The 22785-nt window shown below is 41.8% G+C and overlaps 1 protein-coding gene across 7 annotated transcripts in view; it reads right to left on the reverse strand.

Annotated features, from left to right (window-relative positions):
- The window catches only part of TBCE (tubulin folding cofactor E), an 88640-nt gene continuing 65855 nt past the window's right edge, over window positions 1-22785 (reverse strand). For 3 of the 7 annotated variants that reach the window (XM_075203316.1, XM_075203318.1, XM_075203319.1), the window contains 4 exons: window positions 21778-21846; window positions 18971-19030; window positions 2481-2572; window positions 1-410 (listed from right to left, as the gene is read on the reverse strand). In XM_075203316.1, coding sequence (XP_075059417.1) covers window positions 318-410; window positions 2481-2572; window positions 18971-19030; window positions 21778-21846 — 314 coding nt within the window. In that variant the 3' untranslated portion in view covers window positions 1-317. Of the gene's footprint in view, window positions 411-2480; window positions 2573-16496; window positions 16623-18970; window positions 19031-21777; window positions 21847-22785 lie in introns of those variants that run through there. The other 4 variants (XR_012689712.1, XM_075203317.1, XR_012689713.1 and 1 more) reach the window with 4 other exon arrangements.

Below are 22785 nucleotides of genomic sequence, written 5' to 3' on the forward strand. Positions count from 1 at the left end.
TAGTGCTTACAACTTTTATTAAATAAGCAATATTTATGCTTCACAGTTGTACAGTCAAAGCACACCTTAAATAAGCCTTCATCTCAAAGCAGGAAACCACTTAAAAAAAAAACAGCAAAATGTTATGAGAAACACACTGTCCTAATTTAAGGGTAGGAAAAAAGTTCTGGTGAAGCACATTAAACTGATAAAATATTCAATGATTAGGTTGTCAAAGAATGAGCTCAAACTTAATAATAAAATAAATTTCTGTTGGAATGCCTCGAGTAGCGATTAGTTTCTGCATTCTTCAGCATCATGGATTCCATGCTTCTGCCTTACCATCTCACCAGTATACAGTCTCCATTTTCCATGGAGTAAAACTGCAGGGTCTTTAAGTCATTCTCTAGTTCAATCTCTTTGCCTTCCATCTGTTGTTAAAAAAATGGTTATATTATAGGCAGATATAAATATAATAAGATGTTCCCGATCTACATAAAAATAGTAATTTAAAGTTTTAATATTGCACAATAATAGCAATTCACTTACAGTGGTGTTTCACAAACTGTTAAGCCACCTGATGAGAAAAGCCATACCCCTTTAACAAAAAAGAAAAAGATAATCGCCCTGTCCTGCCCATCCTACATTCAACATATTAAAAGAGCCGTGACTGACCATGTAAGTAGAGGTACAGTGCCAGTCAACACTTTGCTAACGGAATGACTGCAGTAGATTGTGCAGGTGACTGGTGTGCTCTGCATGTAACCTGTAATCAGAGTTATGACTAAGTAGCCATCTGCATCTGGGGACTGGGTGGCGAGTGTGAACCTAGTTTTCACCCTAGAATGATGCTGCCTGACAAAGCATTGTCTGAGTAACAGTGTAAGAAAAAACATTAATAATAATATACACCTAAACATTAGTGCTGCAAGTGGACAACATTAATCTACCCAAAACCTGTAAGATCATCGTGTGCACAGCTACAGTGAATGTTAAAAACAAACCTAGAGACACAAGTGATTCTCATATATGTTGGGATACAAGGCCTGGATGGATGATTTGCAGGAATTAAGGTGTCATAAGTAAAAACATTTTTCTTAGGTGAAATTGGTCATATATATGTCTGCCTGTCTAGATGTGTATGTTTGTATGTCTCCCCCTGTTCTCCTATTGCTGGGCAGCAAACCTCTCCTTCTATCCACTTTTTTCCCCAGACATAGCAATTCACTGAACACTACAAATAGTTACCTTGTGATGGTCCCAGTCTGTGTGAAAAGATCCAATCTAAGCAGAGAATGTGTCCAGTTTATATAGACTGCATTATATTAATGCAGTCCAGTGCACAGCAGCAGTTAAAATGTTTTTAACTTAATGATAACAATGAAACATTTGTTTATGTATTGGTCATGCTAAGATTAGGATATTGGCATTTATAAACTCAGTTACCAGGTATGTGTCTTTAAGATTGTGTACCCAATGGAGGACAAGTACCCAATGTAGGTCCAAAGTTCTCCTGTTCAGAGCAAGTCACCTGAGCCTACAATTGCTACCTGAACCTAGGTAACAGTTTAAGTGTATTGTTGGGAATTGAAACTACTCTTATACAAAGGCTTAAACTTTTGTATTGTCTATTTTTTTGGAAATGATTTTTGCAAGATTCCTTAACAGCCGACGTCGAACACTGAAACTGTTTTCTTATTGCAAGGACCCGTTGCAACAATTTTAAAAGTTAAAAAAATAAAAAAAATGCAATGGGGATGATTGGAGAATATATTTTGATTGAAAATTAAAAGAAAATTATTTGCATTTCTTTCTCATTTGATTCTAGTTTTATTTATCACAACATGCTTTGTCAAGAAAAACGGGTGGAAAAAAACAGCACAACTATAACAACAAAAGGTGGTAAAGGGACAGCTTGTTATATGTATTCACGGTTTGTATTTGGTTTTAGTGCACTCTTTCGCAGAGCACATCATTTATTTTTTGTATCAATATTATTACAGGCAGTCTGCCCCCTCTTTAGGGCAACTTCACAGTAGGATTCAGTTTGAGCTTTACAAGTGGTTCAGTCAAGACATGCCCGGTGACCTCAGTATCTTTGGTCCCAAGGCAGTGCTCCTCACCCATTCATTTAAACACCCAATTAAAGCTACTTGAAACATTCCTGACTTCATTGTCTTTAATGTGTGCTATAGTGTGGGGAGGCATAATGACCATATGAATTAATGATCCCTAGGTCACTGTGTGTGTTACGAATGACAGACATGTGCACCCTGACTGCACTGCTTGTAAAGCACAGGCAACATCCTAGTGTGAATAAGCTCTTAGACTACTCCCTTAATAGATCACAGTTATCTTATGCTTTCCTTTTGTTCGCTGAGGAATAGATGGATGTTACTTTTCTGTAGACTTTGGTCATGTTGTGTAATATGCAGTATTATATTATAAAAAAAAGGGGGAAGGGGGTTTATAGGAAAACGCAACTTGAAAATATTACTTACTTTGGAACTTTCATATGACAATTTTAACTCTGAGCCAGGCACTTTCAATAAACGATAGAGCAGTCCCTTTACCTTTTGCACAGTCATAGAATCTACAACAAAATAATAGCAAAAAATCTTTAAGCCTCAAAAATCAGGCAATTTTCTAATTTTTTATTAACTTTTTCATTTCTCCTTACCATGCACATTGCTTTACTGCAACATAATCATATGTAGGAATTAAGAGCAAATCTTAATTTTAACTTAATTAAAATCCAATTAAGCAATATTATTTGTACTATTGTTAAACATGTTAAATGAAATCAAGTCAAATCTAAAATCACTTCTTTGTTGGTCCACCCAGGTGACAGACATCTTGTGATGGCTGATGATGAGCCCACACTTCCATATACACACATATATATATATATATATATATATATATATATATATATATATATATATATATATATATATATATATATATATATATTTATTGGGCCTTATGAGAATGCCTATGATAGCTAGCGGATAATTCAGCTCTGAATAAAACTATGAAATAACCCAAACTGTTGACCTTTTCCTAACGTCAACATTGTATCTAGTGTACAATTTTAATGAGACATCACTGAGCAGTAGGAATACCTTAATCTCAGAAAAGAACCTGTGTACTATATTGCTCTTTGAACGCAAAGAAGCGTGGACAGAAGAGAACAGCACACAAGCAACTTCAGAGTTTTTCTGAATCAATAAATTATAATCAATTTAGAGAAATGTATTAGCATTATAGAGTGTTTAATAATGAATTAGAACTACAATTTAGAGTACTATAAATACATGACAACAAGGAATATAACCAAATCAAGAGCTTGATGTACAAATCAGAAATATAAATGACAATTTAAGATTTGGAATAAATATAATGCAACACTGTCTGTATATTACATAATGGCCAAATAAAATCAGCCCACAATTGATCAGGAGTATTCTATAGCTATAGATTGCTTCATCAATCCACTGTTACCATGTGCAAAGAGTATATTACACATAATATAAATAAATAAAACAATTGCATAGTTTTGGCTGGTTACTTCCAAGCCACAATTTCACAATGTGTTGAACAAGTCACTTTAAAACCAACACCGTTAAGTAAAACCAAAATATACTCTTTAATTTCATCAAAATCATATTCAATGTATGTAAACTTAAATGTCTGCAAATGTGGGCTATTACTTTAACTTTTTTGTTAATATTAAAATTTATTGGACACTTACGATTTTAAAAGTTATTTGTTCTGTACAATTCACACCCGCAAACAAATGGAGCTGCGATGAGGGTAGGCATGTATGCATGTCAGCAAAAAAATACTTTCCGATTTTTATCAGATTTAAGTACTGTTGAATACTTTCTAATAAAGAGTGTATCTAACCAATGGTTTACCCTACATGAGGCTTTTATACTCACCGCAAAATCAATTTCTCCGACTCCACTGGGGGACATTGCAACAATTGGGTATATTGTAGATGGATCTGGAGTAAAGGCTCTTTAACTCTCAAACATTTTGAGTGACTCTCCTCTGCTATGCCCCTGCATCTGGAGCCAAATTCAGTTTTTGTATAGCAAATTCCAGAAGAGAAGGCCTAGCAGAGCGTAACAAGAAATCGCTTAAGAGGAAACCCCAACAACAATAAAACACCAAAGTAATGAGAGGGAGTGCAGTGTCTCCCAATGTCAGAGAAATTGATTTTACGGAAAGTAAAAAATCCTCTTTGTTCTTTCTTGCCATTGGGTGACACTGCGACAATGGGGATATACTAAAGCTGCCACTGTAAATTGTAGAGCAACCCAGCATAATTTTTCAGCCAAAGCACCGACAGCCCTAGTAGAATGAGTCTTTAGGACACCAGCACTGGTCTAGCCACTTGAACATAACCAAATAAATGGTGGACGTAAGCCAGCAAGCAATGGCTTGCTTAGATGCTGACCAAACATAATTGTGGACATCACACAGGATGAAAAGGTCATTAGTCTTATGAACGAAAACCGTACGGTCGACATACCACCAGAGGGCCCGACCACATCCAGAAGATGCAAGAATGCTTCAGAAGTCTTAGACCTCAGACAAAACGCTAAAATGACTCATGGCTCAATTGAAAATGGAAGACGACCTTCGGCACAAATGAGTGTTTACTAATCAGAATGAAATTTCAGAAGGTGGGGGGAATTACAGCACAATGTCCCCAACTCAAACACCAGACAATCAGAGAAAATAGCGAACAAAAACACCACTTTCCAAGTAACATAACGGAGATCAGCAGAATCGAAAAGGTTCAAAGAGTTTTTAGTAAGTGCCCTGAGCACCAAATTAAGATTTCAAGGCTCTATGGCATGTACAAAGGGGGGCTGGGCATGTAGAGCGCCTTGTAGAAAAGGGCCGAAAGATAAATTCAGAGCACCAAAACTTGCAGTTTCAGAGAAGAGAGACGGAGGTCCTTATCAAAACCATCCTGCAGGAAAGATAGCAAGCGGGAAGTTTAAAAACTGTGACCTTTACACTACCAGATGTAAGCCTGCCACACAAGATAGTAATTGTCAGAAGTAGATGGTTTCCTTGCCTTAATCATGGTCCGCATAAACTTGCGCGAGAAACCATGGGACTGAAGAATAAGGGGGTGTCAGCTGCCACACCGTCAAACCAAGACAACCACCATTCTGCTTCCCTGAGCGGCAGTGAAGAGGACCTTGTACCAGAATATCTGAAGGAAGAGGCAACCAGAAAGGTGGACATACCGCAACGCCTACAACATATGAGTACCACATTCTGCACGGCCAATCTGGAGCCACTAGAATGGCAGGAACCCATTCTCAAACACCCGTGGGAGCATGGGAAACGGAGGAAACAGGTATTCCAGGCGAAACCACCACAAGATAGACATACCATCTGTGTATCCCGCCTCCAGATCCTTGGATTTCACCCAGAAGAGAGGGACCTTGTTGATCCAGAAGAGCAATGACCTCAGTGTGATTCTGCTGCGGATAAGGTAATTGGCCTCCTAGTTCTCCACCCCTGGAATGAAAATGGGCAATATCACGGGACATAACATTCGCCAAGGCTATGATCTGTGCAGTCTCCACATTGCCATGGCACCGCGTGATCCCACTTGACGGTTCAGGTAGGCTACTGCTTTAGCATTGTCTGATTGGAACTTCAGGGGCCCATCGGCCAGAACCCTTTGTACCTGAATGAGCACCCTATATTGCTCTGAGTTCCAGAACATTGATGGGCAAGGACTCCTCCTGCGGAGAACAGAGGCCCTGGTACAGTAGATGACCAATGACCATGCCCAAGTCTGGAAAGACTGAGCCTTGACCAGATATGCTCTAGTCAACCACATGAGGAAGCGACACATGGCTGTGTTCCTGTCCAGATGAAAAGATCTTTATCATTTCAGGAGCGGTCGTGAAAGAAGCTGGGCAAAGGGCACAGCTTAAAACGAGGAGAACTTCGAACACAGCCACCATGGTTCCTAGCAGTTTCATGCAGCGGAGAAGGGACACTTCCTGTTTGGCCAGAAGGGACCTGGTCTTGTATTGAAGGGAGAGAACACCTTCTGACACACTGTGTCAAAGTCAAGGCGCAGGAACTGCATCCACTGAAAAGGAATCAAGAATGACTTGGGTAGATTCAGAATCCAGCTGTAAGATGACACAAATTGAACAGTCAGTTGAATGTGCTGGAGGAAGACACATTCAGATGGCAACTTTAACAACAGGTTTTCCAAACGTGGCATGATAAGTGATGACCCAAGAGCACAGGATACCGGCTATGACAGTCATACTTTTGGTGAAGACCAAAGGGAAAAGCCGGGAACTGATAATACGCCTCAGGGACTTCAAAGCGAAAGAGACACCAATGATCTTCCAATATGGGGACGTGCAGGTAAGCATCCTTTTATGTCTAAGGATGTCAGGATCCTTTAAATATAGGCATCTCATATTTTCGGTCAGGCTTCTTCCAGGCCTCAGCAACCAACTCTAAGAGTGGAGGAGACTGAGGGAAACAGTCTGATTATTTTGCCTTTTAAAAAGGGAGCAGCCAGAGGAATCCATAATTTGGGGTTCTGCAAACCCAAAGTTCTGTCTAACACCCAGGATTAAATCCTTCATACCGTGTGATGTTGAAGTGTCCTCTCCACTATAAGCATCCTCCAACTCAGATTCCTTAGTGATAAGATGAAGAAAGATCAGATTCAGAAATAGGGGCACAATTGCCTAAGAGATGCGCTAAGAAGGCATTCCAATGAGGAAGCAGCCTTTGTAAGACCCTGAGTGGACTCAGCTAGAATCAACACCAATACTATACTCTCAGACATGGAGATCTGTGTAGGGTCTTTTCTGCCCCCTCCACACTGTCAGACAGCTGGGTCTGCAGAGTCTTGTGGCACCCACATGGCCGCAGGATCTGTATTCTCCGCGAAGGAGATCTGCTCCAGCGGTCCTCCCTGCAGGAGTCATGCTCCTTGCAAGGGAACGTCTGACAGCCATCGGAGCTCTGTGGGAGTTGTGCGACAGCTAAGTATACCACGCATTGCTCATTGGCTGTCACCACGACAGTGAAAGCAGCAGGCAGGCTGCAGAGGTAGAGGTCAGCCTACCGGCTACTCTCCCTTGATCAGGTACTCAGGGTGAAAGCAGTGGACAGGCATTCCCTCATCAGTAAATATTATTATTTACTATTAATAAGTAAAAAAAAAACTAAAGATAAAACATAAAATATAATTGCAAAAAATAAAACACTGCAAGAGACCACTAAAAAAATACCATACTCCAGAAGGCACTTTACTAAAACTGAATATGGCTCCAGATGGGAGAGGGATAGTAGGGGAGGAGAAAAACACTCAAAACGTTTGAATGTTAAAGTGCCTTTACCCCAGATCTCCCTAGTATACCCCATTATCGTAGTGCCTCCCAACAGCAGAAATGAGGAATTATAAAATCGGTGGATTACACTGAAGCACATGAGACAAACCCTTGGAAAGCAGAAGATTCTCTGCTGGCCTGCAGTAATTGGGAAATTTACATTAAGGAAGTTGTCCACCCTGTGATATCCCCGCTCCATGATAAGGACCTACCCTTATGCCAGCTTTTTCAGAGCTGAAAGACTTTTTACCGATTTGGGCAGTCACCCTGCTAGGATAGGATATTTTTATTGAATGCAGCACGTGACCCAATAAGTTGCCACGTTCAATATACAGTTATGGCCAAAAGTTTTGAGAATGACATGAATATTATTTTTCACAAAGCCTGCTGCCTCAGTTTTTATGATGGCAATTTGCATATACTCCAGAATGTCATGAAGAATAATCAGATGAATTGCAATTCATTACAAAGTCTCTCTTTGCCATGACAATGAACTTTAACCCCAAAACAACATGTCCACTGCATTTCAGCTCTGCCACAAAAGGACCAGCTGACATCAGGTCAGTGAATCTCTCAATAACACAGGCGAGAGTGTTGACGAGGACGAGGACAAGGCCGGAGATCACTCTGTCATGCTGATTGAGTTAGAAAAAGCTTTAAAAGGAGGGTGGTGCTTGAAATCATTGTTCTTCCTCTAGTAACCATGGTTATCTGCAAGGAAACATGTGCAGTCATCATTGCTTTGCACAAAAAAGGCTTCACAGGCAAGTATATTGCTGCTAGTAAGATTGCACCTGAATCCAGCAAGCGCCAGGACTGTCACCTAAAGTTGATTCAGCTGCAAGATCGGGCACCACCAGTGCAGAGCATGCTCAGGAATGGCAGCAGGCAGGTGTGAGTGCATCTGCACACATAGTGAGGCAAAGACTTTTGGACCATAGCCTGATGTCAAGAAGGCCAGCAAAGAAGCCACTTCTCTCCAGGAAAAACATCAGGGACAAACTGATATTGTGCAAAAGGTAGATGGATTGGACTGCTGAGGACTGGGGTAAAGTCATTTTCTCTGATGAATGCCCTTTCAGATTGTTTGGGGCATCTGGAAAAATGCTTGTCTGGAGAAAGAAAAGGTGAGCGCTACCATCAGTCCTCTGACATGCCAACAGTAAAGCATACTGAGACCATTCACGTGTGGGGTTACTTCTCAGCCAAGGGATTGGGCTCACTCACAATTTTGCTTAAGAACACTGCCATGTATAAAGAATGCTATCAAAATATCCTCCAAGAGCAACTTCTCCCAACCATCCACGCACAGTTTGGTGACAAACAATGCCTTTTCCAGCATGATGGAGCACCTTGCTATAAGGCAAAAGTGATAACTAAGTAGATCGGGGATCAAAAATTTTTGCATCCATGACCAGGAAACTCCCCAGACCTTAATCCCATTGAGAACTTGTGGTCAATCCTCAAGAGGCGGATGGACAAAGAAAAACCCACAAATTCTGACAAACTCCAAACATTAATTAAGCAAGAACGGGCGGCCATCAGTCATTATGTGGCCCAGAAGTTGATTGACAGCTTGCCAGAGTGAATTGCAGAGGCCTTCAAAAAGAAGGGTCAACACTGCAAATATCGACTCTTTGCATAAACTTAAAATGTAATGATCAATAAAAGCCTTCGACACTTATGAAATGCTTGTAATTTTACGTCAAGATAACATAGCAACATCTGACAAAAAGGTCTAAAAACACTGAAGCAGCAAAGTTCTTCAACTTCAGCACTTAAAGGAAAAGTGGGAGTCCTTTGGAAGTATATAACTGGAGCCTTTACTTCTCAAAGAAGAGTGGTTGCCTCAAGGTAGAAAATCTCATGTATTTTGCAACTCATTTAATAGAAAGATTTATAATTAAAATATAAATTTAATTGGCATATATTTATTAATATACAAAGGACAAAAAAAATTACGTTGTAAACCTCATACTCTGACAGTGTAATTAATGTCAAACAATAAAATGTGTTCCTATCTTTGTATATTTATGGGAATATTATATATTATATATATTTTACGTATACCTTTACATTTTGACAAACCTCGTTCTACTACCAGGAAAACACCACATTAACACAAAGTCAAAATATTGCTAGAATAACAATAGAAAGCAATAGCATGTATGTGTCTAACACTTGGGTATACCTATATAAAAATACACGGAAATATGTATATGATCATACACTATGTGTATATATATATATATATATATATATATATATATATATACATATAGTCCATAGACAAAAAACCTTACGGTTTAACATGTCCGATTAAGGTTCCTTACACACCATCTAAAACATAAAAAAAACTATTGAAACTCTTTCACACAAACTCCAAAAAAGCAATGAAATTACGACGATTAAGGCAGAAGCCTTAATGGACGTGTTCTTTGAGCAATACAGACATGGTGCCATCACATCCTGTGGTTAGCTGCAGATTCAGCACCATCATGTAGTGAGATTGCTGTCACTCACAAAATGGTGGATCTGCTAATTCACAGATTTGTGTGTTCACTGGAATACACACATACAGTACTATTACATTTTCTTAATTTAGCTTTATCGTAGTTTAGGGCCTGGGTGTCTTAGAAAGAGACAGTAAAGCAACTTCATAAAAAATTAGAACTACAAAATCCCTACAGAGCATTTTTCCCTCCAAGACTGTGCCTGCTTATTAAAGATACCTGCAGAACATAGCTCATCACCAAACAGTATCTGCTCCCGAAAGATCCCTGCAGAGCATTCCTCCACCCAAAACACTTCCTGCAGCTGACAGACCCCTGCAGAACATCCTTACACTCAACATACTACCCCCTCCTAACAGATCCCTGCAGAGCATTCCTCCCACCAACACTATACCTACTCCCAGCAGATGCCTACAGAATATTCCTCCACCTGAAACACAATACTTGCTCCCGACATACCCCTGCAGAGCATTTCTTCCTACAAGACACTGCCTGCTCCTTAAAGATACCTGCAGAACTTAGCTCATCACCAAACAGTATCTGCTCCCGAAAGATCCCTGCAAAGCATCCCTCCATTCAACTACCGCTCCTGACAGATCCTTGTAGAGCATTCCTCTCTCCAATATTGTGCCTAATCCTAAAAGATATCTGCAATACATTCCTCCTCACCAAATATGGATCCTGTGGCTGATGCATTTGGATTACACTATTGTGCAATTTGCTAAAATAGTCTTGGTGGTTTTATGTATCCTTTAAAGTTAGCTTAGGGGTTGTGAAAGAATGTAATGTCAGACATTGCTTACTGAAAACCAAACTAAGAGGAAAATAACTGTATCGCACCAGAACAATCCTATTATTTCAAGGTGGTGGAATATATAGTAAATAATATTTATTACACGTGCCGTCCCCTCTGTGTTTATAAACATTATAATAATATGGGTGCTTGAATTACTATGAACTGAAAGGGATTATCGGATATTTAGGCTGTTTTAACTGGCTCGATATTTCAGTCAGAGCAAGGAACCTTCAATAGATAATATTGAGATCTGTTACAACTATCTCTAGGAAGGGAACACGGCAGCTTTAACTGTCAGTGACAGCTGCTTTCAACTCACGCTCGTATAAAATATCACACAACAAGAAGCTACAGATTTAACCATCTATGCTATATAGTATTATGCTGAATGAGGGAGCAACTGTCACTATAGAATACGATTTACAGATACATTCTTTAGCTCTGCTGATAAGAGTTTAGACGACGCTATACAGAGCCCCTCCCCTTCTCTGGAGACTGAGTATAAATATATGAATACTATCTCTAAGAAGGGAATATGGCAGCCTTATGTATCAGTGTTAGCTGTTCTCACTTTATCAGTGTTTGCACACAGTGCCTAGCAGGAGGCTGAAGATATAGCCCTCTGTGTTATAAAGTACTGTCTGCAGTAAGGAGGTCCTAACAGCTATACAGCATAATTTATGGATATACTTCACAGTTCTGCTGTAAATGATTTAGGAGCCCTATATAAAGCTCCTTCCTTTCCAAATGTTACATTTATTATGATATACTAATACCTTTATTATTTAATAACTGTATTATTTAACTACAAAGCACCTATACCTTATTACCTTCATTTGAGTAAGGGACGGCACGTTTAGGCAGATTTTCTGCTGATATTAACAGTTATTGCTGATTTAGGTCAATTTTTCCATATACATGTTTTAATATTTCACTGTTCTAAGTATTATGACATTTTTGTGATATTATTTTTAAAGCATACCAATAAAAATTTTGTTTTTATTTTAATTTCATTCCGATATCCTTTGAGTGCCCTTAAACACAAACCTGCTCTCTGTTGATTCCTGAAAACCAAACTAAGTAGAGGCTTATACATCCATTTAATTTAACTCTATTGTTATTTTGTAGTTCTAATTTTTTATGAAGTTGCTTTACTGTCTCTTTCTAAGACACCCAGGCCCTAAACTGCGATAAAGCTAAACTAAGAAAATGTAATAGTACTGTATGTGTGTATTCCAGTGAACATGCAAATCTGTGACTTAGCAGATCCACCATTTTGTGAGTGACAGCAATTATTATTATTATCGTTTATTTGTAAGGCGCCACATGGTTTCCGCAGCGCCGTACACAGTACAAACAGTAGACCATACAGGGCAAAACAGTACAGAACATTAAACATAAAATACCAATACTTCGTAAACTCCGGGCAGGCAAATGCAGTAGAGACGGAGTGGAAGAACAGGTATGGAGACAGGAGGAAAGAGGGCCCTGCTCATACGAGCTTACATCCTAAGGGAGGGTGGACAGAATCAGGCACAGAAGGGAGCCAGTGAGGCAAAGGGGAGAACCGAAGAGATGAGAGGTTAAGTGGATGGTTGGTAGGCCTTAAGAAACAGGTGAGTTTTAAGTGCCCGTTTGAAGGAGCGCAGGTTGGGTGAGAGACGGATGGAGCGAGGGAGGTCATTCCAGTGAAGGGGGGCAGCGCGGGAGAAGTCTTGGATTCTAGAGTGGGAAGAGGTGATCTGAGTGGAGGAGAGTCGGCGATCATTGGCTGAGCGCAGGGAGCGGACAGGAGTGTGAATGGAGAGGAGGTTAGAGATATAAGGGGCAGTAGACTGGGAGAGAGCCTTGTAAGTGGTGGTAAGGAGTTTGAAAAGGATTCTATAGGGGAAGGGGAGCCAGTGTAAGGCAAGGCAGAGGAGGAGCGGCGTGAGAGGAAGATTAGTCTCGCAGCCGCATTGAGTATAGAGCGGAGGGGGGCGAGGTGGGAGCAGGGGAGGCCAGTTAGGAGAAGGTTGCAGTAGTCGAGGCGGGAGATGATGAGAGCATGGATGATAGTTTTGGTGGCATCTTGAGAGAGGAAGGGACGGATGCGGGCAATGTTACGGAGTTGGAAGCGACAGGCTTGGGCGAGGGATTGAATGTGGGGGGCAAAAGAGAGAGAGGAGTCAAGAGTGACTCCCAGGCAGCGGAGTTGGGTGACAGAGGAGATAGTGGAGTTGTTAACAACAATGGAGAGGTCGTGGTGGGAAGGGAATCTGGGTGGGGGAAAGACAATGAGTTCAGTTTTGGAGATGTTAATTTTAAGAAAGCGTGAGGACATCCAGGAGGAGATGGCTGAGAGGCAGTCAGTTACACGAGAGAGGAGGAAAGATTAGGAGAAGAGATGTATAGTTGAATATCATCAGCATATAGGTGATACTAAAGACCGAATGAGGAGATGAGAGCCCCAAGGGAGGAAGTATAGAGTGAAAAGAGTAAAGGGCCAAGAACAGAGCCCTGAGGGACTCCTACAGGGAGAGGGGAGGGGGTGGAGGAAGAACCAGACGTGGATACAGAGAAGGAGCGGTTAGCAAGATATGAGGTGAACCAGGCATGGACAGGACCAGAGAGGCCGAGGGAGAGAAGAGTTTGCAGTAGGAGGGGATGGTCCACAGTGACGAAGGCCGCGGAGAGGTCAAGGAGGATAAGTATAGAGAAGTGACCCTTGGATTTGGCTGATAGGAGATCATTGGTGACTTTAGCCAGGGCTGTTTCGGTGGAGTGGAGGGGGCGGTAGCCGGATTGGAGAGGGTCAAGGAGGGAGTTGTCAGAGAGGTGCCTGGTGAGGCGGCAGCAGACAATCCGCTCAAGTAATTTGGAGCCATATGGGAGAAGAGAGATAGGGTGGTAGTTTGCAAGAGAGGTGGGGTCAAGATTGGGTTTCTTGATAGGGGAGATAAGAGCGTGTTTGAATGAGGATGGGACAACGCCAAAGGAGAGTGATAGGTTGAAGAGGTGTGCGAGGTAAGAGCAGGCAGTAGGAGAGAGAGAGCGAAGGAGGTGGGAGGGGATGGGATCAAGAGGACAGCTAGAGGGTGGAGAGGAAAGCATAAGGGAGCGAACTTCTTCATCTGATGTAGGGATGAAGGAGCACCAGAGCCGGTTGATAGCGGGAGGTGAAGCGGTGAGGGTGGCGGGAGAGGGATGGGAGGAGGAGATGTTCTGTCTGATGGCTTCAATTTTGGAAAAAGGAGGCGAAGTCAGACGCAGAGAGGGAAGGCGGGACAGTGGGAGGGGGGGGGGGGATCTCACTACATGATAGTGCTGAATCTGCATCTAACCGCAGGATGTGATGACATACCATGTCTGTATTGCTCAAGGAACACGTCCATTAAGGCTTCTGCCTTAATCGTCGTAATTTCATTGCTTTTTGGAGTTTGAGTGAAAGAGTTTCAATAGTTTTTTTTGTGTTTTTTTTGTGTGTAAGGAACCTTAATCGGACATGTTAAACCGTAAGGTTTTTTGTCTATGGAATTTCATAGCTTTTTGTAAAGTTAAAATATTTATAATTTTCAAATTCTATGTATCTAAATTTGAAATCACTCACCCTCTGCCCACCAACAATTCTCTATCACATGCCACCCTGCCCCCTAAATTATCACATGCCCCTCCCACTGCCAACCAGGTTCTCTCACATGACACCCACTTTTCTCACATGCCATCTCCTGCTCATCAGCCTTTCACACATATGGGCCCTTGCTAACCAGATACTTTTTTATATGCCACCACCTATCAACTAGATTTTCTCTCACATGCCACTCCCTGACCATAAGCTTCTAATATCTGCCCTGCACACCAGCTATTCTATCACATGCCACCTCATAACCAACAGCTTTTCGCTTACATGCCACTCAACTCACCAGCTATTCTCTCACATTAAAACCCCTGCTCTGCCAGTGACAACTTCACAATTCAAAGAGCCTTCTCCGATCTCTGTACAAAATAGAGCATTATAGTGAAACCTGCACCACACAAAAAAATCTTCTAGTGACCCCTACACATGATAGAGAATCCCATCATAAAGAGAATCATCTGACCACTGCACAATAGGTAGCGCCTTCACTTATCCATATACAACACAACACAGAGAGCCATCCTCTGGCCACTGCACAACACAGAGAGCCATCCTCTGGCCACTGCACAACACAGAGAGCCATCCTCTGGCCACTGCACAACACAGAGAGCCATCCTCTGGCCACTGCACAACACAGAGAGCCATCTTCTGACCCTGCACAACACAGAGAGCCATCTTCTGACCCTGCACAATACAGAGCCATCCTCTGACCCCTGCACAATATATAGAGCCATCCTTTGCCCCTGCACAATGCATAGAGCCATACTCTGACCCTGCACAATGCATAGAGCCATACTCTGACCCTGCACAATGCATAGAGCCATACTCTGACCCTGCACAACAGAGAGAACCATTCTCTGACCCTGCACAACACAGAGGTCATCCTCTGACCCTGCACAACACAGAGGTCATCCTCTGACCCTGCACAACACAGAGGTCATCCTCTGACCCTGCACAACACAGAGGTCATCCTCTGACCCTGCACAACACAGAGGTCATCCTCTGACCCTGCACAACACAGAGGTCATCCTCTGACCCTGCACAACACAGAGGTCATCCTCTGACCCTGCACAACACAGAGGTCATCCTCTGACCCTGCACAACACAGAGGTCATCCTCTGACCCTGCACAACACAGAGGTCATCCTCTGACCCTGCACAACACAGAGGTCATCCTCTGACCCTGCACAACACAGAGGTCATCCTCTGACCCTGCACAACACAGAGGTCATCCTCTGACCCTGCACAACACAGAGGTCATCCTCTGACCCTGCACAACACAGAGGTCATCCTCTGACCCTGCACAACACAGAGGTCATCCTCTGACCCTGCACAACACAGAGGTCATCCTCTGACCCTGCACAACACAGAGGTCATCCTCTGACCCATGCACAGCACAGAGAGCCATCCTCTGACCCTTGCACAGCACAGAGAGCCATCCTCTGACCCTGCACAATACATAGAGCCATCCTCTGACCCTGCACAATACATAGAGCCATCCTCTGACCCTGCACAATACATAGAGCCATCCTCTGACACTGCACAGTACATAGAGCCATCCTCTGACCCTGCACAATACATAGAGCCATCCTCTGACCCTGCACAATACATAGAGCCATCCTCTGACCCTGCACAATACATAGAGCCATCCTCTGACCCTGCACAATACATAGAGCCATCCTCTGACCCTGCACAATACATAGAGCCATCCTCTGACCCTGCACAATACATAGAGCCATCCTCTGACCCTGCACAATACATAGAGCCATCCTCTGACCCTGCACAATACATAGAGCCATCCTCTGACCCTGCACAATACATAGAGCCATCCTCTGACCCTGCACAATACAGAGCCATCCTCTGACCCTGCACAATACATAGAGCCATCCTCTGACCCTGCACAATACATAGAGCCATCCTCTGACCCCCTGTACAATACATAGAGCCATCTTCTGACCCTGCACAATACATAGAGCCATCCCCTGACCCCCTGTACAATACATAAAGCCTTCTTCTGACCCTGCACAATACATAGAGCCATCCTCTGACCCCCTGTACAATACATAAAGCCTTCTTCTGACCCCTGCACTTAACATTTTTTATATTGTAAAGGCCACAAAAAGGTCCTTGCTACTACAACTGTCTAAAAAATTTGTACAAATGTGCTTAAAGAGTAACAAATATTTTTTTTACCACTTTATGTGGGTTTTTTTCTCATTCAGACTATCAATGTCGACTTTCATTTCTGCTGCTGATCGAAAAATGTTGAACTCTTGCTGAAAATATATATGTTGTATGCATATTTATGTGTTCATTGATCTGAAAGAAATACGTTGAACAAATGGGACATAAGGTGAATGTCTCCCACTGACTGCACACAATGTGACCAGAGTCATAATGTAATAGGTAAAATCCATATGCTGTAATTGCCATATGACTTCAAAATCATTGTTAATTTCCTTCCGAAGGTGTTAGCCTTTGCACATTGTAAATATCCACATATACATTTAATTTTCATCGTTTGTACTAAAGGAAAACCACAATGCAGAAACCCAGATGGTGTATGTCTGCAAACCTGTGTCTGTGCAAGACTGACCAACAGCTGATGCAGCTCCCGGTACATGAAGGGTGTCTCCCCTACTTGTTTCTCTATCACTCCCCTCTCTAGGAAATAACACATTATGAAACAAGCACATTTTAACCAACCTGCCGACTTTCTTTTCTTCTGTTCCGTGGAGAGAATATAGCACAGACACTGTGCAGAGATACAAGCAGAAGGGCTGAGACATACCAGACTTGTAACAAGACCATAAATAACTGTCCAGTGAAAGTTACGGATGGCTGAATATATCGGCTGTTTTCAGATAAGCAGCATGTCTTTGTATGTTTCCTTTGTACAAATCATTTCTGTACCCCGATGTTACAGGATAGATACCTTTCAGGGAGAAGCCTGTAAATGTCATCAAATACATGCCCACTGCTTGTGTATCCATTCATTCATCTGGAATACGTTTAGGTCCGCGCTCTCTCAGCCCATAGCAGAGGCATACAGTGTATCGGTGTGTGACGCTGGTGCACAGCAGCTGTAATTTGCCTGGTGTGTTATTATAAGATTAACAGCAAACAGGCACCAGAAACCCATGTCTGGATCCCGATGGGTTAAAGTGATGAAGCCCATCGAGCAAACATCAATGAATTAGCAGCTTTAACCCCTGCACTGCCCATAATGCTGCAAGTATCCGTGTCCAGATAAACGAGATTATTACCCGAGTGTTAATATAATGCACATATTATTAATATACGTCTTACAAACATCCTACAAAATGCAATTTATTGTATAACTGCAACATTTTATCTACTGACAAATTAAAACTGCAGCCAGCAACAAACGGATTAAAACATGCTGAAATGTTGTTAACTGTATGCATATTATTAATGTAACCCTATTCAGCAATACATTTACCATGAAATGATCTCTGTGTAAATGCAGACGGGAGCATTAATACTGCAGAAATGTACTCTGGATTCTATAGCCCGTGTTACGTGCTGAGTAGTTGCAGATTTTTTTTACAGCTTTCCAGGATCCCCGGGACCTCTGAAGGGGTTGAGCTGCTGCAGCCACTGCCATCGCTGGTGCTTTTTGTGCTGGACCCCTCGCTAGCCGCGGTCCCACCTGCAGGTCAGCCTCAAGCCTCTACTCCTTCTCTGCCAGGGATTTCTTTGTCTGGGTGCCTGGGGCGTTTGATTGCTCTTTGGATGTCTTGCAGACCAGCAGGAGAAGTACCCGTACACGTCCTTGCTTCACAGGATGACCAGGGAGAGATCTTTCCTATGCCTCCCTGCATGACAATCACTCTGCACAGAGCACTTTTAAACTTCCCGCCCTCCAGCTCAGTGAAGTGAATAAATTAACCACGCCTCTGACACTGTACAGACTTTTTAAACTTTATATATAAGGAGAGAGGTATCAGCGCTAAAAATACTACAGGGTGACCCCTCTCAGTCCCAAAACACCAACCAGCCCCCCTATACCTGGCAAATCTAGCTAATTTCTCCTCATCGCTAAAGGAAAATTCTAAGCGAGAGGGGTCAGTCAGCCATATTTGTACTCTCAAGTGAAGCCACTTTCAGTACACCCACCACAAGACTCTATCTGACATGCGCAACGTTATGCAGTTTTCTAAAATCCTGTATCTTTAAAATGGGGCATGTTTTACCAAATTGTAAAAAAACTGTAACTTTCTCAAACTTGTGAACCCCTTAAAGGCACTCCTCAGTCTTAATAGCTTTCTAACAAAATTTACAGCGCGTCTTTAAACACCCTGTACCGTGAGTTACGCTCCCCCAAAAACCCCAGAAAAACGGCGACTTTTGCGAAACAGAAAGTGGAAAAAAAACGGACAGATTTTGAACTTTAGATTGTTCCTAAATTGTCATTTTTTATTGTTTTTTTCTGAAATTTCACATGCGGCACCTGTGGACAGTTCTCCATTCGCATGCCAAATTTCAGTTTAATAGCTTTAATACATTTTAAGATGTAGACCCTAAAACACCATACCTCCCCTCTCACAGATTCCCTATGGCAAAATGACGTTTTTTAGATGTTACCTTAATATAAGGGCACGATTGTGCATTTATAATATAGTATTTGCTTCAAAAGTACTTACCAGGCAGTTTCTTCTTTATAATTTTTTGATCAGGCTTATTTGGACATTTAATAGTTAATGCTATAGAAGGGAAGAAAAAAATACACATGAATTAATGATCTGTAGCTGTATAAAAGCCCAATTTATGACACTGAAAGGGATATGGAAGACAGAATGGATTGTTCAATGTTTATGTCCCAATGCATGGGGGTGTAACACCATGATGTCAAAAAGCTATTAGGTAAAACTTCTAATACAGGCTTCCAAAGAAACTAACCAATGAAAACCCAGCTGTTAATGATGATGATAATAATTCATTTTACATCAGTGTGCAAGGCACATATTCATAGAATACATTAAGCATAGACAATACATGCACACAACTAGTGAGGTCTTGAATTATAACCAAAAAAGGAACAGAAAGCCATGTTACTAATTATACCTGGAAAGGTCCTTAAATGAAAGCATTAAAATGTTAATAGCTCCAATTACGTTTTTCCATCACAAGCAGGTAAATGTGAGTAGATTTCTCTCTTTTAACACAATTTTTTTTAAAAAAATTTGTGTTTCAGTGAACTCTCTGCCACTATTCTGTACTGTTCAATCTTTTCTTCTCTAACATCCTATTGGGGACACTGGATCACAATGGGGTATAGGTGTTGTGTGAGGAGCTCTGGCACTTTAAATAAATCTTCAATGGATGGGTTGCTCCCTCTCTATACCTCTACTGGCCACAGAAATTATTCAATTTAGATTAAGTTCCTAGTGAGTCAGGAGTCTATTCACTTTTGCTTAAGAGTCTTGGGTAAAATGGTCTCCTCCTTTAAGGCAGTCCAATTCGTCCAGTTCCACTTGAGGGAGTTCTAGAACAAACTCCTCTTAAAGTGAAGCAGATCCAAATTACAGCAGACCTCTCATTGCTCTGTCCCCAGAGCACGCTAGCTATGGTGGTTGACGAAAAGCAACCTCACCATTGAACGTCCTTTCCCCATGTGGAACTGGATCCTTCTCACTATGGATGCCAGCCTACTGGGTAGGGGGGCAGCTATCCTCCCATCAGAAATTCTAAGGTAGGTCGATAGTGGAGGAGGACTCGAAACTCCTGATGAACTTGCTGGAGCAGAGTGCAGTACTAAAGGCACTGGCCAGGGCTCAAAACATTCTTCTAGAAAGTCCCGTAAAGGTGCAATGGGACTATGCCACAGCTGTGGAGTATCTGAACCTCCAAGGAAGAACCACGTGTCTCCAGGCTATGAGGCAGACGGCTCACATCATGCAATGAGCCAAAAGACATCTCTTCAGCCCATCATGGGTGTGTTCATGCTCGAGTTGGACAAATGTGGGGTGGGCTACCTCCGCTGTCAGGTTGTTCATCCCAATGGTCTTAAAGAAGATCAGAAGAGAAAGTCCATGCAATCATCGTGACCCGGACCGGCCCAGGAGGTCCTGATACTCAGATGTCATCGGCATGCTGAATGCTCCTCTGTGGAAACTTATCTTGCATTCAGCCCTTCTCTCTCAAGGCCAATGCCAGCATCAACATTTAGCATAGCTATCTTTAACAGGGTGGCTATTGAAGCTGTTATCCTACAAGCTAAGGGTCTCTAAGACAGCTTGGAGTAGACCATGCTGAGGGCCCGGAACCAGTCTCCCCCATGAACTACCATAGAATCAGGAAGGCTTATATTTCCTGGTGCCAACGGAAAGCATTCCCAACAACAGTTTTTAGTCTGTCTTGTTTTCTCTCCTTTTTACGGGGGTTTGGATCAGAACACGAAAAGGTGGTATCAGCTTTTTCCATGCTTTTCCAAAGAAAGCTGGCATTCTTGCCCGAGGTCCAAACTTTTCTCCAGGGAGTGCTACATGTACAGCCTCCTTACATCCATCCAGTGGTTCCTTGGGACCTCAACCTTGTTTGTGCTCATGACGTCACAACAGATACCCTTTGAGCCCTTACAATTTGTGGATTTAAAACATTTGTCCTTGGAAGCTGACCTTCTTCTGGCTATCTCTACAGTTTGCAGGGTCTCGGAATTGAAGGCCATATCTTGCAGATCTCCTTTCCTGGTGTTCCACGAGGATAGACCAGATAGCTTAGAACGAAACTTTCATTCCAACCAATAGGTAGTTTTAAGATTCCACTGCAACAAAGAAATTGTGGTTCCTGCTTTTCATCAGGATAGCTCAGAGGCCGTGGACCCAATATGCACCTTGCGGATTTACATTGAATGAACAAGAGAGATAAGCTGTTTGGATAATCTCTATGTTCTGTAAGAATGCTACTGCTGAACAGCTGTGCAGGTCTACCCATGTGGTCAACAGTGCACACTTTTACCAAATTCTATAGGTTTCACACTTTTGCGCCTAGAAATGCTTCTTTTGGTCGCTAGGTTCTATGCACTGTTAAGGAGCATTCCCTCTATTAGGGGCAGCATTGGATGTCCCCATTGTGATCCAATGTACCCCATAGGATGTTAGAGAAAATGGGATTTTTGGCAGTTGCATAAAGTCCTGTAAGCGCAGCCAGAAGATGGCAACACAGTGAAGAAGTTAATTTTTTAGCAAGATTTACAGGCATGAATGAAAAATGTCCAAACTATTACTGGACATCTTTCTTAATTTGGTGTTCACATTTCAATATTGCAGCACATGGCCACCTTAACACTGTGTATCATAGTTATACATTTTAACATCTACTATACTACTGTTGTCTTCAGTACAAAAATCTACAATAATGTTTTTAGAGAAATTTCAGAAAACACTTGAGCTGTTTAACTTTTCTTGGTTCATTTTGCTCACTCACAGACAAACAGCCACATAAAACTTACTAAGTAATTGATTTTTCAAGGCAAATGGCTGCAGTGGCTTAATTTCTGCATCATCAGGAACCCCAAATTCTGTTAAAAAAAAAATATTTGTTGAAGACCATTACTAAATAAATCTTGCCCAATTTCTCAAATATTAATTTAAAATGTTGTTTAAAAACAAAATATCAGTAAAAAGGTCATACTAAAAGTTCAACCACCATGCTTCTCTTATTATTATTGTTATTTATACAAATATCAGTAATTAATACAAATACAAACAACATATCACCAGTGCAGATTTGCAGATATAAAGAAGTGGAACTGAAATGTTTGACATATGCTGTGAGGACATACAAATTATCTTTACACATTAAAGACTATGGGGCCAGAAATGTGTTCATGTGCTGCACAAATTAAACCCTGCATAGCACACCAACACACAGTAGGGCATCAAAAACAAGTTTTTACATTTCAGATTATAGCAAAGAGGATTTTTTTAATCACTGTAAAATACATTTCTATTGGGGGACACTGCGACAATGGGATATAGTACGTGGACTTGGAACAAGAACACTTTACATCTTAAATGGTTGAATGACAGCTGCTTCCCTACTATGCCCCTGTCATCTGGAGCCATGTGTAACAGCAAAAATACCTTTATAGTAAACAACAACCAAATAGTCAAAGCAAAAGGATGGAGTGCATTGTCCCCCAATGGGCTTGGAGAAATATATTTTTACAGTGAATGAAAAATTCTCTTTTCTTCCATTGGGAGACACTGCAAAAAAGAGGACATTCCAAAACTACCCCTAAGGGTGGAATTATCTGGAACAGCTGTGTGTAAGAACTTGTGCCCAAAGCTTGCATTGTGGGATGTAAAACCCTCCAAGCTTGTAGAATTTAGAAAAGGTATGGACGGACGACCACGTAGTGTTTGGCCGAAGCACCATGACCTGCCGCCCAGGAAGCACCAACTGCCCTGGTTGAATGAGCCTTTAAGCCAACCGGCATAGGTCTATCCACCTCAAT

The sequence above is a fragment of the Mixophyes fleayi genome, chromosome 3 (genome assembly GCF_038048845.1).
Source record: "Mixophyes fleayi isolate aMixFle1 chromosome 3, aMixFle1.hap1, whole genome shotgun sequence".
NCBI lineage: Eukaryota > Metazoa > Chordata > Amphibia > Anura > Limnodynastidae > Mixophyes > Mixophyes fleayi.